A 26,250-nucleotide genomic window follows, 5' to 3' on the forward strand; every position below is an offset into this window, starting at 1 on the left:
TCCATCAGAACAATAGAATTGGAGAACTTGCTTAAAAAAACAAACAAACAAACAAAAAACTATTCATAACGTTGCAAGAATGGTTAACTCAAGATATTTTTGCTTCATTTGACAGGTACTGTCCCAGTATACTTGTTTTCCTCAAATAGGAAGCCCTAAGGGAAACTTGCCCTTCCCACAGTTCAAGTTTTATTTCCTTTAAAACATATTAAAACTCTGTGGAGATAGAGCTGCAGGACCTAATTTTGATGCTCTGAATCACCTGTGGAAATCTTACCTCCTTTGGCTGCTGTTTAAAGGATGAATTTATGAGCACCTGGATATAAAATGAAGCTTTTGTCTTGAATGTCAGTCTCACAACTTCAACAATATTAGTTTCTGAATAATGTTTTTCTTTCTCTTTTGCAAAGCCTTGCCTTTGCCTGTGACTCCATTTGTGTATCACATGGTGCTCAGGCGGAAATTTTCTCATATATTGCTTCCAGTCTAATAGTTTTTCTGCATCCATTGACAAATCCTAGGAGCTGTTGCCCTGACACATGAAGGATCTCATCTCAGAAGCGTGTTTTAGAAGGAGAACGTGTTCCTATTCACCAATGTTATATTTAAAACAAAATAAAGAGAATGAGTTGCTTCGGGCAATCACCTTTGCCTTTAGCATGATTTCTCAAGCACTGTAAGCCACACGAAAGGACGAAGGATATTTCAGTGCCAGGCCAGAGAGACTTGAGCCATGAAATACCTTTCCAGGATGAAGATCACAGATATTGAGATCACATGCTGAAAAGAAAAGGTAGTTTTCAACTCATATTTTCATGACCCACTAGAAGATGTTAGCCAAGAAATGTTTCAAAGCCTACTCATCAAAGCAAAGAAGGCAATAAACAGATTTGGTTGTACACTGTCTCTCTTGCTGCCATCTACTGTTTTCCTGTGGAAGCATGGAAGACTTCAAATACTGTTCCATTATTTTTCCTTCTACCTACTACATTAATCCTGCCTACAGTTTGGCAAAATTTCACAGAGCATGTGAGGAGATACCATTCAAGCTGATATATTCACTCAGCGGCTCCAGAAAATAGCAAGCATAGCTCTTGCCTTTGCAGAGTTATTGACAGTAGCTTCTGGTACTGGAGATGCCTGGCTCAGATCGGCGTTGCTTGTGAGCACCTGTGGGAAAACCAGCCCCTGGCAGGAAAGGTTAATGCTAGCTAATGTTAGCTACACACCAGAAATGCTCTTCAGAAGTTGCTCTGTTCATCCTTTACCAGCAGAAGGGCACTGGGAAAGCACCGGGTGCTGCTCAGAAGTGAGGGACTGCAAAAGTTCTTGTGCATGTTGTGCAGCCTCACGTAGAGATGGATGCTGTTAAATTTTGCTCATTATCTTTAAAAGGAAAACCTAAAATAGTTCATGATGATATTACTGAGTGACTTGCCCTCCCAGAGATATGGGCCACCCTGTGACAGAGGATGCTCATTTCTGTGACATTCTTCTTTTCATATGAGGGGGAACCTGTGCTGTGTAGGATCAGACCAGGTTTCTTTAATTTTAAATGAAAATTTATATGCAAAATTAAGGGAAAGCTTTCATCTTCCCAATTCTTTATTTAAGAAATACAATTTATTAATTTGATCTGGAAATTTTTCCTTCAATTTTGCTGCTTGTCCCTTTTTTTTTTTTTTTTTTTTGACATGAATTCCCATTTGGGACAAAGTGAAATGTTGGTCACTTCTGTTGAAAAGCAAAGAATGCAGATTAATGGGGGGAATAATGTATTCATTCTGGTGTATTATATACTTTCTATGAGTAAATTTTAATTGGACGACTTGCATAAATGGAATGTAAATGTGTCTACAGCACAGCATGTGTCTGGTGCTTGAAAAGGCGAAGTTCAACTCCTGATGTCATTAATCAGGAACTATAATTTGTAAATGTAGGGTAGGTAATGGAAATTAAAACAAATGTGCTTTATTAAATAATTCTTCAGGCACAGGTAGATCTGTCTGAAAATGAGTTCATTTGCTTTAGCTATGCACTGTATGCTTAAGACAGCCTTATTACGAGTAAGTTAATAACCTACTGCCACCGACTACGGCAAATCTAACTCCCCTGCCTAGATCAGTCAGAGAACCACACACAGAGACTCAGCCGGTGCAAGACAGAAATTTCATCTTCAACTCTTTACAGAATTTGTCCAGAGAAAGATCACATAGCAGCCCCATCACACTATCTGACTAAAAGACTTGCAGTTTATCAAAGCAGGAGATATTAAGCTGAGACCTATTTTTCATGAGTATTAAGAAGCAAAGATAAGAGTTTATATTTTCTTGATTGATAGCAATGGCCCTGATGTTATTCATTCAGCAAAGAAGCAATCAGATACCTCATTAGACTTAGCAAACAATGCTGAAACCATTTCTGCATGACCCATTCTGCAAATGCAGTAATAGTGTGTGTTCAAGAGGAGATCTTCCTAAAAGAAGGCAGAAGCCTCCTTCCTAGATCTATATTTTCTCATGGAGAAGTAAAGCAAATGCCTTTTACTGGGGGCATGGAAGTTAGCAATGCCCCAGGTGCTCTGTTGTGCACTACTGGCGTACAGAGAGCAGACTTGCCCTTGAGTCCAAGTTACCCCTATGTAAATATAATTGCAACATTAGTATTTTTAATGTGAATACAGTTGCTTTCCACTATGTTTCAGTTTAGGCTATGCTGACTTGTGTTTGGTTTTCATTCTTCAGCCTACGGTCATGCATTAACAACCATGTTGGTCTTCTCATCTCTAAAATGGGGGATGATCTCTGCGCAGCTCACTGAATTTGGGTGCTAACACTATCCCTTCAAAAAGAAAACATTGCACACCTGCCCTGCTAGCTAATAACCAGGCAATATGGTCGTTGTCACAGCTTAAAAATGTGGAAATGGAAATGGGAAAGAATTCCAAACTCTCAGAGGCAAAAAGGCCAAACATGAAGACATAAACTTACTGTTGAGTATGGCTTTGCTGAAAGACAAAAAAAGATTCCTTAAACTGGACATAACAACAGGACAAAAGAAAAATAAAACCTCCTAAAACACGTCTGTTCATTTTTATTATGGGATCAGCTGCAGTCTGCCAGTCTGTTTTAAAATCAACATTTCACAGCAAGAAACTATACAGTAATGTATCACTTCTCTGCAGGCACTTCCTTTCACTGACAAATAGTTCAAGTGGAATAATAGCCTAAACAGAATTACACAGGGGGGGGAACGGCATTGATGAAGAAGGATCTATATGAGTGCATTTATTTATAGATACATACACATGCACACAGACTATTGTGTGGACCAGCTTGTTATTATAGATAATGATCTCTATAAAATGCAAAGCTACAGGAGATGTTCTAAGTTAAAAAAAAAAATAAAAATCTACATGCAATGCTAATTTATTCTGTCCCCAAGAGGGATCCCTATAACCTCTTCAGTCTAAAAATCAACTCTTTTTCCAGTGCTTTTTACACCTACTAGTTAGCATCCCTAGTTAACATCGCTAACTCATTAGCTTTACCTTTTCCTAATTTTTCTAAGTAGGGACAAAAAACAGATTGCTCCAAAAGCTCATCACGGTGCTCCTGAGTACATGCTGAAGCACATTTTTTTCCTGAGGCAGGGAATAAAATGCATCCTAATGTAAATGGCTGATACAAAGCCAATGCATCAATTTATGCTTCGGCTAAATTCTTAACTTAGCACTTATGTAAGGCATTAGACTTTTATAGGGCTTGGACCAAGGTATGAATTTCATGAGGAGCTCCCTAATTTGAGAAAACAACCGAGTGTGCTCTTTGGTATGACAAACCAGACCACGTAGCCATTAGAGAGAGATGAAGGAAGATAAGATTCTATTTTTCCAGCTTTGTGAAATGTTTTTCAGATTTCCTTACTTAAAATAATCTCAGTATCAACGAAGTTTCAGAATAAAATTTTCAACCTGATCTCTAATGAAAATGCTAAGCCTTTCCTATGCCCCCATTAGAAAAAAAAAATAATAAAAAAAAACATTGCACACACAGAATTTCAACTCTCTCTGTTACAACTCTGCCAATTTTTCGAATGCTTTGGGTCACGCTGCATCTGCTCATTCCCCATCAGGGCTGGTGAATGAATTAACACCAGAGCTCTGCTATTTTTCTCTTACTCAGTAGTCACATTTCTAGGAAACTGCCATTTTATAAATACATTAATTCTGTAATGTGAAATTTAGCTTAAGCTAACAGATTTTTTATAGGTTCTACATATGAGCCAAAATGTACACTTAATGAGGACACCAGGAAATTATGCAGCCCTAGCCAAAATTTCATTAATGGCTTGGGATTGCAGTTTTGGGATAATCAATAAGAAACAGCAAATGTAAGCTCAATTTTTCAGGAAGCGGGTGCTCTGCACTTCCTCAAAATCGAAACATCTTTGTTGAGTGTCCATAATGGAGGCCCCTCAAAAATCATTAGTATCTTAAAATAATAATAATAATAATAATAATAACAACAATAACAACAACAATAACAATAACAATAACAACAATAATATATATTTTTATCATCATTAAATTGTATTTATCCTATTAAGAGAAACCATTTCTGAACATTTGGGAATGACTTTCCAAACTGTGATCAAAATCAATTCGCCATAAACTGTATAAGTAAACTTGTAGAAGATCAGCTACATACAGCTGCAAAAGTCAAACCTGTTTCAAACTTGAGATTTTTTTTTCACGTTAATTAACAATAAAGTAGTAGCATTATAGAAATTAGACTAGAATCCATCCTGCTACAAAAAAAATAAAAAAGTAATAAAAAAAATCCACCTAGAACAGATGTTAGCCTGTTGAAACCTTCCTACAAACTTTAATCTTTTTGTTTTGGAAGAAAAATTATTTTGATACTTTACACAACAATGGAGGAACACCAGGAGAACCTTAGTTATGCCTTAACCTCTTACCTCTAAGAATAAATAATTAAAAAAGATAAGGACTTCTAAGGAATTGGAAGGATTTTTATTTTTCCCCTCCCGTTTGCTATTAAATAGCACTTAATTTGTGCGTTTAGCTGCCCATTCACTTTAATAAACATTTGGAAGGTGATACTGAGTAAGTTAACTGAAAGTGCGTGAAAGGATTCAGTACAGATGTGGCACCTTCCTGAGTGGCTTGTGAAGCACCACACTGTGCTGGCTCATTCTGCTCCATTTGCAATGGAGCACTTCTTTACATCAACTCAGCTCCACAAATATAAAAGTCAAGCAGGTACACAGCAACATCAAGACTAACATTTATTATGCAGTAACAGCTAGAGGTCTTTGTCCAAATGGGTGAGGATAGACACGGTAGTTAACAAATTCAGTCCCATTTGGAAAGGCTTATGTGAGACTTTAGGTAAACACATAATTAACAGCAACACTGGCATTGAGCTTCAAATACAGTCACTGCCCGTCATTACCTATCAAGCTTTAAAAAAAAACCTCCCCAGTTCTGCTCAAATCCCTGGCAAGGATCCTGTTGCATTCAGCATTACAGGTGATTCATGCCCTTGGGAAACTTACATGGGAGGAAAAATCCCAGCCCAGAAAGGAAAACTCCAGAGACTCTGTGCTGGAGGTAAGGGGAGTACCCTCTATAAACCAGGAAAGAGTAATTTAATCTACCTCTAGGTCAGGCACCAAATTATTTTCCCTTACATCAGTGACCCCTGGGAACTTCTTATACCTCCAGCCTCACTTGGGAAAACTAACAATATCCCACACTGTATGGTAAAGCAATACAGTTGTTCCTCTTTAGAACAAGGCACCATAAAGAACCCCAAATATCTGCAAAAGAACAACATCTCAAATGAGCACCACAGCTCAGGGAGTGATCTCACGATGCCTAAACCTCCACCAGCTGGGGGGCACAGCTGGTTACAAATAGCAGCACTGCTTCCTCCATCCTAGGGCTGCAGATGGGAGCAGAGGAAAAGCAGGGCCAGGCTGGTGATGCTGGGCTTTGGGTGTTCTGGCTCTTGTACCAGCAATGTCTGCTAGCCCTGAAGAGGTGCACCAGGAAAAATGCAGGATGGAGGTTTCCTTCAGGTGTTTCCACTTTGGTCCAGGAAGCTACACACTATTGTAAGTAATAGGAGACAAGTACTGTGGGAAGTAGGTTTCTCTTGCTAATGGGTGAGACGAAGTGGCTCAAAGGTTCAGGCTCTCAACTTCACACAGAAGAATCTCAGCAATTTTGTTTTCAGTTGTTAATCATTTTCATGTTTCCTCTGTTGAAAAGCGCTTAAATACAATTTACATTCAAGCCACCAAAAAGTTTTAAACAATTCCCAGGCTGAATGTAACTAAACTATGTCAATTAATATATATAAATAAATGCAGAGGTATTCTTACAAGAAGTACTGTTCAAAAACCTGTGGTCCAAGGAAAATGTGCCAGAGAAATGAAACAATGGGGGAAAATAGCCTATTTCCTTCAAGAGCAGAGTAAAAATCTCTGGAATGTATGTAGCCTCCACTGTGTACTTCACGGTGACCTCTTCCTGCGGTTCATATTTTCCATAGCTTTCCTCTGGTAAGAGGAGACTCCGCGTGTGTGTGCAGGTCCTCAGCTGGGGTCGGGGTAGTCCTGCAGAGTTAGTCACACCGAGCTGCCGGGGCACAGCAGCTGAGGAACCGTCTCAGTCATCGCTCCTGAGCTGCTCTGAGGAGCCTCACCCTAACCCAGCCTGGGCTCAGCCACACTGGGGAAAGGGGCCTGCAGCAAGAGGGAAGGCTGCAGAGAAGAATTCAGATTTCCTAAAGCATGAGTCCATCAAACTGATGCAGAAATCCTGCCCTGTGGTATTGCTGTTGTCGTTTTCTATTTACCATCTACTCATGCAATAAAACAGTGGACTTCTAGCTGATTTGAAAGTTGGGGTGAGATACTGAGTTTACTCTAACCCTAAATCATGTAATCTTTCTTTAGCCTCAAGATGCAAGCTAAAAGGAGATAATCATTGAGGTTTTTAAAGCTTTGCTTTAACTCTTTGCTTCATGTTTTTGAATTATTGTCAACTTACAAACAGAAGTTAATCTCCTTAAAGCACTATCCAACTTCTCCCTCCACCACACTTAAGTACTAGGTACTCTACCAGAGGTAAGAAATCACATTGTCCTTAGGGTTTGCACCTGGAACAGTCATGCTGCTTATCTACAGGCTATGTTAAGTCATCTGCCAGTACCTGCCTGAAACTGACATACACAAAAAGTATTTTTTGCTTTAATCATAAGTTATTTTGCTCAACAGCCAAGTAAAATTGTTAAAGATGATATACCCACACCCACATACGTATTTACTGCAGATTTTTTGGTTAAACTTTTCTGATCTATACCACAATTACATCTGTTCTATACACCATAAACACAACCAATAAATAAACACCCCAAACAAGTTCCCACCTAAATTCAGGCATCATTCAGAAGTTGACTCAGGCTGAAGAAGGTAGCACAAGGATTTAAATGCTGCAGTTTAACAGACTTTTGTTTTTTATGTAAATCCTGCATGGAGTTTGCTCTTCAGAAATTCCCAATTAACAAGTCACATGGAGGTACATGTCCTTCCTAATTTCCTGAGTTTTATTCAGTTCCTTAGCTCTACAGTGAAATAGCTTTATTTTTTAAATGTTAGTACTGAAGTTTGTGTTTCCAACAGTACTCGAGTACCACACTCATCTTGTGTTTAAAACAAGACCATGGAGAAGTAGCTCTGTTTGCAGCTCTTTACCCTTTGATGTAGTTTTGTGCAAGTTGTGCAGGATGCAGATAATCAAAACCATTCATGCTCCTAACCAGTTTCGCTAGTAATTAAACTTCTCGATAAGCATCTATTGCTGTCACCTTCTCCTCTGTGCCTCAGTTTCCAGACCATAAAATAGAGATGGCACTTTATTTACAGGCATATTTGCTGTAACTCGCTCACTGCTGTGGCTGGAGGACGGTCCTGCTAAGAGCTCGAGCGGGCAGCTGGGCATGCTTATTGTTTGTTTAATTCAACAGCGTGCTGAAGCACCCGATCCCCACCCGAGGAATTTACACAGGGCTCTGCCTCAGTGGGAAGGAGCAAGCGTGAGTGCCTTGGGCTTATTTCGTGTCGCGGATCAGCAAGTTAACCGCACTTGTGCTTGATTAAAGGGACGGTGCTGGGGAAAGGCAGCCATGGGGGCCGCGCAGCTCTCCAGCAGACCACGTTCCTCCCCAGTCCTGCTCAACAACATCCCCGGGCTGTCATTAGGTGACATGGCTGCAAAAGCCGGCGGCACGAGGCACTCACCCCTCTCGCTGCACGACCGCAGCGCTACCACGGAGTGCGTGAAGGGAAAACACTTGCATCAAAACAGGATGTCGCAATGGGTATGCAGCTTTTCCTGACCAGGGAGAAAGCGATGCATCGCCCGGCTCGGCCGCGTTGCCTAACACGCCGAGGGGAGAGGCTAAGGGTACGCAGCATGGCTGACTTGTATTTCTGGTTCTCCTTCCCGTTTTTCTCCCGCACGGAGCGCAGGGCTGGGAGCTGCGGGGACGGCCGGGAACGGGGCTGCGGGCACCGTGAGGACCGCGGGGTTACACCGGTGACAGCCCCCCCCCCCCCGGTGTCACGCCCGGCGGGACAAAAGCTCCCCCAGCCCGCTTTGAGCGGGCGTGTTCACAGCCACCTATGGGAATTTCTGTGTTGATGGCTGGGATTATCACCCTCGGTCGCCCAACCGGCTCTCCCAGCGGTGCAAGCTCCTGAGGGTGAAATAAGGAAGGCTGGGGCTGCCGCCCGGCGCGGAGAAGGGGCACCGGGAGCAAGGCACCGTCTCCCCAAAACCCCCCGGCACCCCGCACGGCGGCATCCCCCCCCCCACCCCCCCTCCGGGGCTGGGCTCGGCGGGCTCCGGCGGATCAGCCGCCCCCTTCCCCGTCCCCAGCCGCGTCCCGGGGCCCGTCCCCGTCCCGCCCGGGGGGGAAGCGGCGGCTGCCAGGGGCGGGCGGAGTCGGAAGCACGACAGCACGGCGGCCCGGGGCGCTGGGGCGGCGCTGGCGGCGGCGGGAGGAGCTCGGCGCTCGCCGCCCTGCTGGGGTCGCGGCGCACGGACGGAGCCGCGGCAGGAGGAGGAGGAGGAGGAGGAAGGAGGAGGAGCTGCTGCCGCCCCGGGGCGGCTCATGAGCGCCGGGCTGCGGCGCCGCTGCTCCGCGGGTGAATGAACCTGTCCTGGCCGGCGCCAGCGGCTTCGCCTCGGGCTGCGGCGCCAGCCTCCCCCGGCACAAAATGGACGGGTTCGCCGGCAGCCTGGGTGAGCACGGCACGGGACGGCACGGCACGGCACGGCACGGGGGGAGCCTGCCGGCAGCCTCCTGCCCGCCCTCCTGCCCCTCCGTGGGGGGCGCGCACCTGCGGTTTGGGGGGGACCCGGGGGTGCCGGGGCTGGGGACGATGCGGGGCTGGCCGCGCTGGGAGGGAGGGAGGAAAGCGAAGAGGAGGAGGAGGAGGGAGGGGATGCCAGCGCGAAATCTGGTCAGCTTCAAACCATCTGTTGCGAGAGCTCCGGCTGCACTTGCCTCCTTTGTTCTGTGCTTCCCCGGAGTTAGTTGCTTGCCCTGCTCCCGTCAATTCCCTTGGGTTTTGCCTCCCTCCGGGGGCGGGAGCGGCTCTCGGGACCCCCGGCCCGGGGGAAACCTGCTCCTTGCCGGGGGGGTTCGCTCCTGGACGCCCGCTTCGGGCTCGGCCTTCGGGAGCAGCGCCGAAAGCCGAAATGTTCGCCCCAAACATCCCCAGGAAACTGACAGGCTGCCTCCTCGGCGACTTCCCCGAGGCTGCATGCGGCAAATCGCCGCCGGGTGCTTTAAGGAAAACGTTTGGGCAGCCCGCTTTCCCAGCCTCTCAGAGGACGGAGCGCATACGGCACGGAGCGGCCCCGATTAAAAGTGCGAGCTGAAGCGATTGCCAAGCGCAGGGCTCGCCAGGCGCGCACGTTGCTGTTTATTTTCTGCGAGCTCCGCCGATGGCACGGCTCGGGGAGTCCTGCGTGGGGCGCCCACCTGCCCCTCGCCTCCTGCACCTTCTCTCGGCCCTGCTGCACCTCCCGCGGGCTCGGTCCGTCTCCCGGAGAAGAGTAAATCAGTTCCGCTAAAAAACCGGATCGATTTCTCTTTACAATGCCTCTGTGAAATAATAGCGAATAGTTCTCGATTTTCTGGAAACGTTGACTCATTTAAATGCTGCTGAGTGTGATCCTAACCTTTAAGGTTTTCGAAATGTCTACTCCAGCATTTTGGGCACCTGTCCAAACCAAACTGGTGCACCATAATTAACAGTACGCTTTTTTTTTTTTTTTTTCTTTTAAAGCCTGGCTCATGGCCTGATACACTATCCTTGCTCAAGTAACTTTCATGGTCATTTTATATCTTCCGATCAAAAAGGAAGAAATTGTCAGGGTTCTGTCCTCATTTTTCATCGGGAAAATTGTGCCCGTGGGTGACACATGCAAATACGACCCGCTCAATATTTATGAGCCTCTTTACCCAGTACTGAAATTGATCAACATATCAAAGAGCACCCATGCTGCTTTCACTCGTGAAGTACTGCCCCCCCCCCCCCCCCCCCCCCCCCCCCCGACGTCCATATTTAGAAATAACTGTTGTAAGGAGGAGGGTGGCTGGGGGGTGACAATCATTTTGAAATCATAAAGCATTATTTTCCTGCACGGAGGTTGCTTGCAGAGTAAGACAGTCCAGTTGGATGTCCCAGTGCCCTGCACTGGAGCAGCAATCGGCTGCTCAGAGCATCCCACTTGCATTATTAAGGGAGGCTCCAGCTGGACCTTTAATTTTTTTCACTGTTTGGTCAAGAAGGCGCTGCCATTTCATTAGAATTTAATGAGGATTAAGCAAAGCTCAGCCTTCTAAAGTGTATGTCGTGATGTTCATTGTTAGTTGGACTCCGATTTTGATTTTATAGTAGCCATGGGTGCAGAGTGGTTTTCTGGAGTGGGGCTGAGGAGAGGGCATGCCCAGAATCTCCAGCCTCGAAGCACGAAGCTTCACGTGGCCTGCTTGTTTTCAGGTTTCAGCCATGCTGTCTTGTTTTTATAATCGTCTCTTGTTTGCTGTTGCTGATAACAAGCGTGTAGCGTTCACCAAGATGTGTGAATTGTTTTGAGACTTTTTTTTTTTAACATCTCTAATTAAAATCTAATGGCTTGAATTTAATTAGCTGTCAGCTAAACGCCTTTTAGGAAGGCCATAAATTAATGTAATTTAGAATGAAACGTAAAAATTAATTAAAATTATTGTTGGCAAAACTCTGCCATCTATGTATGTGCGTGCTCCACCAGTCAAGCGAGCTTATTAGAGAGCAAGTTGTCCTTTTAATGCCTCCTGTCATTATCTGGAAGGCAAAATGTTATTACAGATTATGCCCTCCAGCACAGGCAGAAATACCTTCTTACATGTCTCTTGCAGTTGAAAATACTTTACGCAGCTGTTTTATTTTGGCTTCCACACTGAAACTTTTATGAGAATAAAGAGATGAAAGAAACCATTTAATATGTAATTTAAAAAAAGTTTCGGTTATTGTTTTAGGACATGTTTATGTAACACTGTACATAAGAGAAGAGTATGCAATTATTCTAGACAGGAAAAAAAAATAAATCTGTGTTATGAGTTAAGTTCCACAACTGCAATAGGTATTGATTTACTCCTGATAAAGCACAGAAATATTTCATATTTATTGGGACTTCAGTACATTTTGAACATCACCAGTTGTAAAGTGGTTATTAAATCCCATTTTCTATGTCAAGTAAGACAGCCTTACCTCACATTGAAGCATTTCCAACACAACACTCATCAGAGGGCTCAATGAATTGAGGGCTTAGTGAATTTTGGCCACCCGCTTTTTCAGATGCATCGCTTGAAGTGAAAGAATGTGCTTCTGAATGGGAACAAGAAGTCCAGAAACTTGGACCGAGCGCCTGGGCTTCTGCCCTGCTCCCTCGCCGAGACAGGAGCACAGCATGGGTGTCTGCCTCTGGATCTGCCAAGTTCTCTCTCTTTAGGGTCCTGATCAAAACAACACAGCGGTGGCATCTTCAGGGGAAAGAGATGTTAAATCCACCAAAATAAGAGAACAACACACTTGTAGAGAAGGGAAGAGGAAAAAAAAAAGCCCGTGTGAGAAATAGTGGTGCTGAGCCTGTCAGTAAGGCAGTCCTGTTTTTGCCATCTCTGCTCTTTGTGCTGCAGACAACTGCCCTTGATCTCCTTCACCCTCATGCTGGTGCTGGTTAGCCCACAGTGAACGGGTGGCCGAGCAGAAGGCTGTAGGACTGCACTGCGGACAAAACTCTTAGGTTGGCTTTACTGTATTGCGAACCTCCCACAGCATGGAGGATGCTGCCGCCTTTCTCAGGCCGGAAAGTTAACTTTCTGGAACCGGTGCTTTCTTTGGGGCTGCAAATGCATGCCTGTAGCTGAAAGTGTCTCAGAGAGCTGTCTTAACATGAAGCATTTCCCAGTGTGTTACTTCTCTGTGGCAACTGTTAAGCTGTTCATGTAGTACCCCTTTTACTTTTTGCAGGGTTAGCTGGCTAAGGTATGAGATCTTTTTGATCCCCCTAGATTTAGGGTTGTGAAGAGTAAGCCATGATGGGCTGGTGAGGAGATGTGCTTTGGTGGACAGTTTTCCACTGCTCTTATAGCTGTTGCATTGTTTTCTCTTCTGAGAAAGCTTCTGTTTGTTGAGCTCTGTAACAATAACTGATTGTAAACACGGATATGGAAACATTCATCAGATGCATTAAAAAAAAGGGTACAGCTGTTTCCAACTTTGTCACCAGCATATGATAACAACGTGGTCTGAAGCATTTTAATGGGATTCTCTCCAGCAATGAGGTCCGTGGGAGAATAGGAACTTACAGAAGTAAATGAAGAGCTCTCACCTTCCGAATTTTGACAGTTGGTTTTGTGCAGCTGTGCACCATGCCCTGAAGCTTAGGTGCAGTTTTTACTGTAAAATTCTCTATGATTGAAAATATTTTCACAGAGAAATTAAAATCAATCCTCTCTTGAAGTCTCAGACAAACGAAATAATTAAGGATTAAAGAAAAAAACAGAGTAGTTGAGCTTAGGCCTATTTTTCAGAGAAAGAAGACAAAGGAGAGCTGTAATGACTAAGTGGAGAGTGAGGCTTTTCTTTCATGTTACTAGAGGGAGAGCTGGAGAAATGAAATGAAAAAGTGATTCTTGTTACATGGGATCTATGTGTTGTGTCACTGTGTGTACTGCTACTAACTGTAGCATATCTAACTACTACTAACAGAAGGGGTGGCATGTAGGTCAGTTTCTTTTTTTTTTTTTTCCTCATTTCTTATGGTGAGTATTGCATAAAAGTTGCTTGAAAACATACCTGTTTCATAGCTATACTGAGGCTGGACTGGATAACTGCTGAGGCACTTTTATGAGGATGTGCTCCTCTTCTGGATTTGAAGAGCCAGTAGAGTTTATTGAAGCTCTGGCTTTGCTAAAGTCCTTTAAGGCTTTTCTCTGGCCCCAGTGATGAACAGGCAGGTACGCTGGAGGCGGCAGGAGAACTGGAGCAGAAAGGATCTAGTGGTCACCAGTGCGCTGTGTCTTGAGAGCATATGAAGAAAGTGCATTGTGACTAATCTGTGGCTGGGTTTTGTACCGAGAAAAATGAGCATGTGGAATGCAACAGCAAGTTGTCATTTATTTAGGCTAGGATATAAAGACTTTTTTTTTTTTTTTTTAAACAGTTGCCCTTCTAGTCCGCAGGCAGTGAATTCAACTTAATTCACGGGGCTGTGCTCATGGGAGTGCTTTGTGCTATTATCAGTGTGCTAGTGTTCTTAAAAATAAAAACTTTGGCAGGACGCAAGTCTATCCTGCCTGAGAAGGATGATTGGTACCGGGGTGACTAAACAAGAACAGCCAAGAAGACAGGCCATTTGCTTTAGAAACTCAGTGGTGGCCCACCTCTTGTTTGCATGGGCTTTAGTTGGTGGGCAGTGAGCAGCAGCCCTTTGCTGTCGCCAGCTGAGAAGCAAAGGACTGTGTTTAAAAAACAGTCTCTTTTGCACAGAGCAATTGGCAATATTTAGCCTGGTTGTGAATAACACTCTTGCTTTTAAAAACAAAGAAACCATAAACCCCAAACGCAGGAAAGTCTGTTAAAAAGTCTCTCTTCTCTCTCCTGTAGAAAGGCTTTTAATGCCTGGGATGCTGAGTATAATTTTTGGCCTTATGGTGTGTACTTCATACTCTCTAACTGAATACTTTTGATATGGGAAGTATAGTTATTTGACAGAATTTTCTCTTTCTGAAAAACCTGCTCTATAAGGATTTTTTTCCCTGTGTTTTATATCCTGAAGTATTTAAGAGGAAAAAATTGGTCAAGAACAGTACTCTTACAAATCCTCTGAAGCACTTTTCTCTTTTTAACAGCATTACCTTGCTAATTGTACTGTTAGTAACATGCAGGGAGATTCTGTTTGCCACTCCTTGCTATTCAAAGTAGCTGCTTCCCTTAGTGTGGTTTCTATCAATTATTGAGGTTTATTTTTCCCTTCTTTCTTTAGGTCTTTGCTAAATCTAATCCTTAATGAATGTGATTTTAAGGCCAAGAATGTTGTTCCTGTTTTACCCACACATAATGTAATAGGGAGGGTGTTAGAGGGTAATTAATTTTGTAACACGTGGCATGTATGATGACAGTGCAGGTCTCTGTGCTGTTGCTGGTGTTGGCTGTTTCTAGTAGGGACATTCTTCTGTTTAGGAGTTCAGAATCACCTGATAAACAGCTTTTTATAAGCTTCACTAACTTCCTTTTCAAGAAATCTTTTTACAGTTGCCCACGAGCTCAGGTGGAGCCACTGCTTGCCTGATTTTCCTCTCTGTAAACAAATGAGTCCAAGCACTCAGTTTGATGGGATTTTTTTTTCTTTATCTGCTTGTTCAAATCAATGCAGAACTTTAGTTTTCTGTGGTTTTCTTTCATCAGGTGCTGAAAGATGGCTACCTGGAAACCCCATGCAAGCTCCTCCGAGAGTTTTGAGTCATCTTTAGGAATCACACGTGCTCTGATTTAGAAAGGTTGTGTTCGTGGACAAGCTTGCAGCTTTAGTTGATAAGTCGGTCAGTGGATGTAAATGGGTGGTGCTGTTGGAGGGGTGGGATGTGAAGAGGGACACCAGAGAGATTAAAAGTCTGAGTTTATTGCTAAATCTTGGAACACATGAAATGTTTTTCTCTTCTGTTTTTTTTTTCATTTTTCTTTTATTCCTTCTCACTCCCTTTTCACTTCTTATTTTTATTTAATATTCTTTTCTTTTGGCTCTGTGTTTTAAGTATTCATGTAATATTCACTGAGGGTATGTAGCAGTATTCTTCTTAAGCTTTCTGCCCTACGACTTCTTACTTGATTGGATGAAATACTTTTTTTTATTTTTTTATTTTTGTGTCTCTCAGTAGGTTGCCTTTTCTGCTAATCTTCAATAGTTCCAGCCTAACTTGTTTACTAAATATAGATGTGTCTTGATGTTCTTTAACTGCTGTTTTCCCGACTGCTCTCCTGACTTTCTAGTGTCTGTTCTGTTCTACTTTGTGTGACGTGCTGTTCATTTGGAAGGACAACTTTTTTTTAGCAAGTGTTGGAGAATCCAGTTGCTTTCTTTGGTGCGCACCTGTCTAGTGGAGTGGATTGCATGGTCTTGCAGCCTTTAGGCAGGATACTTTTCTGAGTGCAAATCTGTTTTATTGTAGAAATAGCCTTACACTTCATGTTATATACATTTTATTTATCTCTCTAGAGCTGTTTGTATATGTGTATGACTCTTACGTGTAATAAAAATGTAATGGAAGGGGAAGAGATGAACCAACACAGATCTGCTGTACAAAGCTACGCTATAGTTTTGGAGAGGTTCATCTACCTTGGATTTCAGATGTTGTATTAAGTTAGTGAAAAACAGTCAGTCTTGTCTCTTGTCTGATTCTCTTGTGTTTCACTGAAACTCACCTCTAACTTTGAGTCCAGTGTTCCAGTCTGGAGTTGGTTCCCACTTGTTCTTCCAGTTAATTTGAGCTTAAAAAAAAAGAGGGGGGTAGGGGGAGCTGAAACCAAACTGTTTTATGTTTAAATGTATTTTGAACTTGTGTAAACAGTTCTAATGCATCAAGCTAAATTGGCAGGCTTTCATAATCCTCTGGGAAAATTGGGAGTTTAAAACCCAGTGGATAAATTAAAGTCACAAATGCTTTTAAGCCCAAGATTTGGCTCTCTAAAGGGATGCTGCAAATTAAGCCTAGAAATGTGGTTTAGCTAAAGGAAATGAAAATGCTTTTTCATGAGAACTTTATGATTTTAAAGACAGAATAGTTGGATTTCATTATTCTGGATTAGGACACAAAAGCAAGAAATGGCTGCTACCAAGAAAAAATCATATTTGCTGTCTAAATACAAGAGGTAATGATTTTACCACATTTTATGTTTTTTAATGAATTTATGGCATAAGAGTAATAGATACTATTTTAAAATGCTAAATTTCAGTCAGCTGCTGTGGTGAGCAAACACTCACAAGCAACTGAATTAACAACACCAAATATATATGAAATAAATGGCAGAACTATTAGTTTGTTTACAGCTTACTGTATGTTACATTGTTTCTGTTTTAGAGAACAAAAGGAAAAATGTCACCTTTAATCCAGGGTTCTGATGAGCTTTGCACCCATCTGAGTACAAAACAACAGCAGGAGGGTGGGCTCGAGTTTGTTTCCTTCCCTCTTATTCACAGTTACCAGTAGACCATGCCATTTTCCTAAGAGGTTTCCTGTTGTGTGTTTTACATGGATCTGTAGTTAATTAGACCACTGAATTTCATTGGCAAGTTATATTTAAAAAATGGCAGTAGAAAGCCAAAAGTTTTTCGTGCAGGTTCAGTTTTCGAGGTTGGACATCACTTTCTAAAAAATAACCATGTTTCTTAAGATTTTATTACACATCCTCCAGTAAAAACCTCATTTTGTTTTTTGTAACAAACTTTGCAGTGGCTTTGAATTGTAGATGTCCTTTAGATAGCGTATCGTTGACCAAATTCCTTTCCAGAAGCAGTAGGTATTGAAAAATCTGAACACGTGAAATGGAACGAAACTGCAGGAACTGTTTCAGTTTAGCACTTTTATTGCTGGAATTTGCATGAAAGTTCAGGAGAACATTCCTACAAATTTCGTTCTTGGTGATTTTGAAGAGAGGTGCAGGGAGGAGGAACCTTCAAGGGTAAGAACCATAAATGAAAATTTCTCAGTTGCAAGGCTCAAGACGTAGCAATACTCATGTCTGCATAATATCACGTTAGCTTTTTTGAACAAGAACTCAAGCAAGAAGAAAATTAGAACTTTGTTTAGCTATGAAGTGCTGCATAGAACTGCTATTACCTCCTGTCCCAGTGTGTGCTATGCAAATACCATCAGAGGTATCAAGCAGGAAATTAGTGGTCGGTGTGGCTGTAGTGCTTTCTTCCTAAACTTTAAACACGTATGTTAAAATCATGAGTGAAGGGAGACAACAATAACAAGTAGCCCAAATTCTGTGCATTTTTTTTCTTCCATGGGATAAACACGAAAGAGCTCTGAGTCACTCCTGACAGATTTGTGATAGCTGTGATAAGCCCTGTTGTGAGATCGCTGTTGTTTTTAGTCTCTCATGCATTGGGGTTAGGAGGATTTCTGCATTTCTGGTTTCTAAGCACCATGGGATGTGGTATGGCATTTTTCCATGAAAATGATATGACATTTAAGAAAAATGACTTGTTGACACTGCTGTCCTCTAGATTTACAAAGAATCATTCAGGTTGGAAAAGACCTCTAAGGTCATCTAGTCTGACCTTTAACCTAGTACTATAGCCCACCACTAAACCATCCTACTAAGTCTACATGTTTTTTGAAGACCTCTGGGGATGGCAACTCAACCACTTCCTGGACAGCCAGTTCCAATGCTGCACAACCCTTTCAGTAAAGAAATTTCTCCTAATATCTAACATAAACCTCCCATGGTGCAACTTGAGGCTGTTTCCCCTTGTCTTATCACTTGGTGCTTGGGCGAAGAGCCCAATCCCCACCTTACTGTAGCCTCCTTTAATGTAATTGTACAGCGTGACAAGGTCTCCCCTGAGCCTTCTTTTCTCTGGGCTAAATAACCCCAGCTCCCTCAGCCGCTCCTCATAAGACCTTTTTTCTAGACCCCTCACCAGCTCGTGCCCCTTTCTGGACATGCTCCAGCACCTCGATGTCCTTCTTGTAGTGGGGAGCCCAAAACTGAACACAGTACTTGAGGTGCGGCCTCACTAGAGCCGAGTACGGGGGAACAATCACTTCCTTAGTTCTGCTGGCCACACTATTTCTGATACAAGCCAGGATGCTGTTAGCCTTTTTGGCCATCTGAGCATGCTGCTGGCTCATATTCAGCCAGCTATCCACCCATACCCCTAGGTCCCTTTCCTCTGGGTAGCTTTCAAGCCACTCTGCCCCAAGACTGTAGCATTGCTTGGGGTTGTTGTGCCCCAAGTGCAGGACCTGGCACTTGGCCTTGTTGAACCTCCTGCAGTTGGCCTTGGCCTATCAGTCCAGCCTACCCAGATCCCTCCGCAGAACCCTCCTGCCCTCGAGCAGATCAATACTCACGCTTAACTTGGTGTCTGCAAACTTACTGAGGGTGCTCTCGATCCCTTCATCCAGATCGTTGATAAAGATATTGAAGAGAACTGGGCCCAATACTGAGCCCTGGGGGGCACCACTAGTGACCAGCTGGATTTAACTCCATTCACCACACCTCCTTGGGCCCAGCCACACCCAGTTTTTAATCCAACAATGTATACGCTTGTCCAAGTCTTGAGCTTCTTCAGGAGAATGCTGTGGGAAACGGTGTCAAAAGCCTTACTGAAGTCTAGGTAGACCACATCCACAGCCTTTCCCTCATTCACTGTGTGTCACCTTGTCATAGAAAGAGATCAGGTTAGTCGAACAGGACCTGCCTTTGATAAACCCATGCTGACTGGGCCTCATCACCTGGTTGTCCTGTAAGTGATGCATGATGGCACTGCTGTGTGGTGGCACTCAAGATAATCTGCTCCATGAACTTCCCCAGCACTGAGGTCAGATTGACAGGCCTGAAGAAATTTGTGGAATATGTGTTATATTTTCAGTAATCTGTGACCACAGTATTTCTGAAAGGTGTTTAGATGGGTCAAGGATTGGTCAGAACAGGTATGGCAACAGTTAGACTGTGGCCATGGAGGCAATCTGCTTGTTCTTTGTCTTCCAGAATTCTTGGGCTGAATTCTTACTAGAGGAGTGAATGTTTAATTAATATGAATAATTAAGGTACTTTTGGAGGTAGGTATAGTGAAATGATTAATAGTGTGATTTCTCTGAGTTTATTCTTTACACTAAAGAATCAGAGTAATAAGGCCATTTATTTAGCTGATGTGGACTTGATAGTAGTATTTCTGATGTAAATGTGATTTATTTTTTGTGTGTGTGTGTTGCATTAAAAATGTGTTAGCTCAGGGAGATGCTGGTTCTATTTCTCAACATTTTTATTTTAATTTGTTATAACTCCTTTTTAATGGCCTGGATCTGCAGAAACTACTCTAGCTCAGGCAAATATTTAGTATGAAGCTAATAAATACCTGAAATCTTATTGTGAGTTTGGTATGTGCATTTGTTTTCAAACTGAGCTGTGCTTTACCTGCATATCAAGAAGTGTCTCAAAGTGTGGTACACATGTATAACTTCCAGTTTTTGTTCAGAGTGAAAAACCAGCACAGGCAGTTGCGTGGTTTCTGTCTTCTGGCACTGTTAAGCTCAGCCATTTTCACTTCCATTCTGAAAAATGTGCGTTTAACCAACCTCTTGTCTTGGATTTTTAGAAAGGGGGTGGGGGGAAGATTTCATTAGAATAGAGCTTAGAAAAACATGTTTGTTCCAGGAAAAACTTCCTGGAGGATCTGGTGTGGGATGAGAAACAAAAGGAAAATAAGCAGCGAGGCCTCTTCTGTTGCGCCTCCCTGCTTGTATTTTCCTTTTGTTTCTCATCCCATACCAGATTTCTCTTGCAGCTGATGTGGCTGGGGACCCAATTTATGAAAGGCTGGGTTAGAGGGAATAGGAACTGCGAAAAGATGCCGTTTTGCTACAGAGGATGCAGAATTTATGGAGAAATGTAGTAGGCTAAAGGCGCAGAGTAGCCAGTGGGGATGAGACCAAACCTGGAAAGGCAGGTTAGTACAGGTATTAATATATTTTCTAATGACTACGGGTTCAGAATAACAGCATAATGTTCTTTAATTCTACAAATAAAGCAACATTTCCTTACTTCAGTAAGCTAATGGAACTGGGTTCTCTAGATTTTTTTTTCTATGGGAAAGTATTTAGTCTTGCTTTATATTTTTTATTTCTGTTCTGTTTGATTTTAAAAAGTGGGGGGAAAAAAGAAAACCAAAAACTACCATCAAACCCTACAAATGTTTGTTATTGCTATTTTGGAATTAAAGGAAGCTATATTTTTAGTGTTTAGTGATTCTGTTTCTTTACAGAGGTGAGTGATATGAGGAAAAAATATTTCAATATTTAAATATTTCCAGAGTTGTTTTCCTTTTAAACAGAGAAAATGAGGATTAAGCATAGTAACAGAGAACATAAGCAATTCGGATTTTTTGAAAAACATGTATTTTTTTTCCTAAACACTTGATCTGACTTGCTCGTGTTTCATTAAAAACAGTGCTCTGGTATGGTGCTGTTGCTGTGCTGCTAGCTCACACAGCTAACCTTGGTGCTCAGGCACGAGCCTTAAACAGACACATATCCATCTCTGTTGCTCTTGTGCCAGGAGCTGCTGCTCTGTCCTCATCCCTTGGTGGTTTGGGAGGAAGCGATTGGTGACCCCCAAGTGCAGCAGCGTCTCAGGTGTTGCGTCTCGGAAACCTAGCCAGCACATCGGTCATTCGTATTGCAAAACAATGTAAATTCTTACTTGATTTGGAAACTTCTAAAGTGTGCAGAGTACAGGTAATTTTCATATGATATTAACATCTGTCCTCAAGCTTTTCCTTGTTAGCTGGTTTAGATGGAAAGAAAGTGGATCTGAACTCACAGTCTGCAAATTTGTAAATCTCTGATGTTTAGAACAATCTCAGCCAAGAACTGGAAAAATAAAAACAACAAAAAACTTCAGGATGTGAAAAAATCTAGAAAGTTATTGTTTAATGATGAAATTAATTCTAAAATAGATTTCCATTTTTCATATTTAGTTGCCAAATCTGTAGATGTTAGTAGTTACTTAAATAATCTTGTGGATGCAAGCTTCTCTTTTAAGATGCATTGTATGGAAAGTGCCTATTTGTACTTGATTACAGTGCAAATATACCTAATGAGTTGCTTTAAGACTGCGGTGTAATAGAAGTCTTATTGTTTATACTCGCATTGGAGAGAGGAAATGGGAAAGATATTGATGCAGGCCAGGAGAGTTAAATATTCCAGGTTATCTGCTTCAATTATTTCTTTAGAATTGTTAGGTACATAGCGTGTATGGTACAGGAAGGGGAAAAGAAACCTGCCGTGACTGTGCAATACAAAGAAAATATCTCTTTGGTCCTGCAAAAGTGACAATTCCATACATTTAGATTTGGTATTTGCAAGAACTCTACCTGTGAGAGAGGGTGGCTCTTGTTAAACAGCTGTGTACTGTTCTGGGCTTGTAAGCCAAGCAACATTGTCGCTGTTGTTTCATTGTGGGTCTTGAACTTGCTGTTGGCTGCTTTTGGGACAATTGTTTTGAAGATATATCTTAACATACGGCTCTACTAGTCACTGTTGTTGATGTGGAGAATTGAGATCCCATGCTTCTGAACATCAGTAAGCATCCTACTAAAACTTGTACTTAAAAACATTTACAGTATAAATCCTATCCTTACTTGTCTTTTTTTTTGGTGTGTGTGTGTGCCAGTCCAACAATGCTTTATATGATATCAACGTGCTTGTTTCTGTTTTCCTCTGCCCTTTCACAGTAAGATTGGTGTACTGCAGAATTGTTTCATTTGGATTAAATATCCTGGTGTGCTTTGGAGAACACAGGAGAATATGATTTGCTTGAAGGACTCTTATGTTGCATTTTTAATGGGATAATTTGTCAATGAGTTGTATAGCATTGAATGGTACTTAATCTAGCATTTTGTTTTCTAAGCTACGATGACAGTTTTTCAGGTAGGAAGTCATTGGAGTTTTGAATCATGATCTTTTTGATCATTCATCGTATATGTGTGTCTAATACAAAAAAAGTTCTATGCATATATTCCACTCTTTGCCTTTAGAGGAATATGGGGTTAGGAGAGTGTTTAGTTTGGATTTTAATAGTTAGATGTTGAAGTGGTGATCCTTTTCAACTAGGGAGAGCATAAGCTGTCTAGCACTGTTCCCTGTGCGTTAAGGTGTTTCAAAAGATAAGCATATGAAGCTTGCAAGGTACACAAGCACCAAGCAGTTTTTTTTCCCTGTACCTGCACAAAGCCTCGCAGCTAAATACATGCCTTACTTCTCAGCCCAGATGGAGCCTGGCAAAGCTGTGTGCACTGCCCGGGCATCACTGCAGCGCTTGTGTGCTACGAGCCCCAAGGGTACTGGGATCACTTGGCATTTTTTTTCCTGTTGCAGTGGCCGTGGACCTTTGGTGTCCCTCTATTTAGTCCATTCCCTCTGTTTTCTTTTATTTGTCCAATCTTGGTATTTGAAGTGGTGCTGAAAGTGTGGGTCACCTAGGAGTTAAATGTCCGTCCTTCAACTCAAGTATTTATGGCTTTTAAACTGTGCATTTGAAGTTCCAGCTCTGCTGAAGTCGGTTAATAAAATAAAATGAGTATCTTCTTAACTGTTGTCAGAGATGAGATTTTCTCTATTGTTTCTCTGCCCTGGACGTGTTCCCATTGCTGTTGGCATTCTCCAATTCCTGGTTTTCTCTTCTCCTGTGCAGGGAGCCTCTGTTTGCTGCTGTGCTGCAGAGAGCTGAAGGGAGCCCACCTTCCCTAAGCCAGCAGCGTGGCCCTAACGATTTGAGGTGAGGGCTGGGGAAGGGTAGAGAGGGGAGTGATGTCTGTGCAGGTGGGATTTGAAACCAAACTGGGACTTGACTTCTTTGATCATGCTCCTCTCCTTCCTCCCCATCTCTAAATACAGTGACTTGAAACCTTCAGAGATGGATAGCATGACCTACTGTTTGTGTGCTCTCAGGATATCGATTCAGATATTGACTAGCTAAATAATAAAGGTGGTATATGTGTGCAGGGTTTCTTGCTAACATGCTTTTAATTATCTACATTTACGTAATTATTATTTGCAGTAGAAACTTCAATTTCCTGTTCATACAGCTAGAGCAGCTTTAGCAGTAAAAGGGCTCAAAGCCATAACTTGGCTGCTGTGTTTGTGAATTAATGGCAACGTTTGCTGTTCCCTTTTTATAGACCATAAAGGGCCTTTTTTTTTTTTCAAAGCTATTGATAAAATGGCAAAAGGAATTGTGAGAAAGTAAAGAGAAATTGGCAATAAAGTATCTGTAGCATATAGCATACATTGTATTTATCAGTACATGTGGATTATTTTAATAGTGTCACATACATTTGCCTTTCAGCCTTCAGTTGAAGTTAAACATCTAAAATTTGACTAGTCTTTTTTTTTGTTTGTTTCCAGAACTAAATGGTAATTTTTCACAATTTGATGTGTGCATATATGTGTGTACAACTCCTTCCCCAAACCAGGTTTAACTTAAAGGGATTGAGGGAGGTCTGGCCTGTTTTGTTCATGGTTGAACATTTCAAAGAATGTTGCTTCAGTTTGTTCTTGACCTGGTGGTGTCTTGCATGTTAGGCAGGATTTAGAACAGGTCTTCTTGACTTCTGTGAAAACTGCATAAAATCATTATACACTGTAACTGGAATATAGAAGCGTTGTATGTGCATTCTTCAGTTGAAACCTTTCTGTCATATTATGTACCCCTATTTTCAGGTGCTACTTGACGTATGATTAATATGTCCACCTAGTTTCTTTTCAGGATTATGGATTTTCAATCATCTTATCATTGTAGCATGTATTTTGCTTTTGTGAAACCGTAAGCTGACTTTGAAGTAGCTTTTTCCTTTTCTTTGCAGTATTGCTGTTTACAAGTCTTTTGCATGCAATGTTGTACAGATTAAAACTCAAATACTTTCAAAGCAATTAGTAGGTTAAAAAAAGAGACATCTTTACTAGGAAGAAATGGCTTCCCAAAGATGAATAGGAAACTACATTTTGGCAAACAGCTCTTGTGTACTATCATATGATCTTTGTGTATGCATTTTTAGGAGAAAAATTGGTAGGGCTGATGTCATCTAAGAGTCACCTGTTCACCCTTAGCTCATCTTCATCACCTTAATGATGCTGGGCTATCACAGAGTACTGGCTGGACAGCTTCAGGTGCCAGGTTTTGCTTTACATCTGCATCATTCCCTGCTGCAGAGTGAAGGTACAGGAACAAGCGTTTCACCACGAAGGTCACACCGTGTTTTATGGGCTTTGCGTGTTCACTGATGTCCCCTCTCCTGCAAGGAGCACAATACGTGTTGTGCCTGACCTCCTCCTCCAGGCTGCTGGTCGGTGGTCTCGAGCCACGTGCCATCTGGGCACTGGAGGTGCCGGAGAGCAGGGCTGGGTCCCTGTGGGGTTTTGGGGTGATCTGACAGGGGGAAGCCCTCGAGATGTCACTCAAGCTGACAGCCATGCCTGTGGATGTTTAATCCCACCTCACATGTGGTCCTCAGCAGTGGCTTGGGGAAGCTGGAGACCGCTTGTGCAACAGCAGGGACTTGTGTGTGCTTGCGCGGTGTAGGGGTAATGTTAATCATCAGATATTAAATACAGTTTTGGCTCGCTGCGAACAAGCAGCGTCGTCGCAGAGAAGTGAGAGGCAGATGTCTGCCCCTGGAAGGAAGGCCTGTAATCAAAGGCTGGGGGAGCCACCCTCGGCTACTCTCTGGGAAGTGTCACGGGGATGCTGACAGGCCGCAGCTGTCTGGAATGGTGCTCTGCCGAGCAACTCGTATTTCTTCCTATTGTGTTAGGCTGCCGTAACATCGCCCTCGTCACTTTAAATACCTAGCCTTTCCAACAGTATGTAAGTTTTAGACACCCCTCCCGCCCCCATAATATCCGTATAGATCGCCCCCGTAATATCTGTATGGATGTTTTGTGTTTTAATTCTTATTCCTTGGGGAATGTTCCCCCCCCCCCCCCCCCCCCCCAGTTTTCCACTGACTGCCATTGAGCTTCAAGTTTTTGCTGAAAAACTGCTGAGGTGGGCCCTGGCTGTTTTTGCTGTTAGCTGCAAAGCTACGCTGTCACCCTCAAGTGGGAGAGGAGAGGCTCGTCCTGTCAGCGTGCCTGACAGCAGAGAAAGCAAATGCTGTTGTCATCCTTGGCAAGGCTGCTGTGCTAGGGAGAGCGATGGGAACTGGAGGTGACATGCATTTTGGATTTCTTTTTGTGCGTTTAAAAAACAAAATAATAGGGGAAATAGGAAGGCCATCCTTGTTGTCTCTGAATGGCACTGATGTTTTCCTCAGCTCCAGCTGGTGGCTGGTCTCCTGCTGCCCTGGCTTGGGCTGCCTGGCAGCATGTTCCTAACCTCATGGTGGTGATAACTTAAATCTGGTGGTGCGCAGCATTCTCCCCTTGTTCTCCTGCTTGGTTGACATGGGCTGTTTCTAGTGATGTCACTCTTCAGCATCTGAGGAGGGCACAGATCAGATTTTGGATGATTTCAGTGTTATACAAGCAATTTTCCATCTCCTGGAAGCAGCTGTTAGAAGAGGTTTTAGCAATTTAGCTTTTGTGCTACGTTAACCATCAATATTTTTGAAACGGAAAAGTGAATTGCACTGACTCTCCGAGCACTTGATGTGTTGCTGGGCCATTTCCAGGTTGCTGAGAGCAGAAGGAGGCTGCTGCTCCTGCTGCTGCACCATATTGACTGCTCAGTCCAATACGGATTGTCTCTTCAGTTCTCCTCTAACAAGAACCATTCTTCTTTTTTAATAAGATGATGGCTACCATATGGCTTTCTTCTTTCCCTTCCTTTAATTTTACATGTGTGCTTCAGGAAGACCTTTTTCCACCCTGC

The 26,250-nt window shown here is 42.7% G+C and overlaps 1 protein-coding gene across 1 annotated transcript in view; it reads left to right on the forward strand.

The window, feature by feature from the left end:
• The first annotated feature begins 9,125 nt into the window (after positions 1 to 9,125).
• Positions 9,126 to 26,250, forward strand: part of EML4 (EMAP like 4) — a 157,956-nt gene continuing 140,831 nt past the window's right edge. Inside the window, exon 1 of the mRNA XM_048057788.2 lies at positions 9,126 to 9,337. Coding sequence (XP_047913745.1) covers positions 9,313 to 9,337 — 25 coding nt within the window. The 5' untranslated portion in view covers positions 9,126 to 9,312. The remainder of the gene's footprint in view (positions 9,338 to 26,250) is intronic.

The sequence above is a fragment of the Anser cygnoides genome, chromosome 3, assembly GCF_040182565.1.
Source record: "Anser cygnoides isolate HZ-2024a breed goose chromosome 3, Taihu_goose_T2T_genome, whole genome shotgun sequence".
NCBI lineage: Eukaryota > Metazoa > Chordata > Aves > Anseriformes > Anatidae > Anser > Anser cygnoides.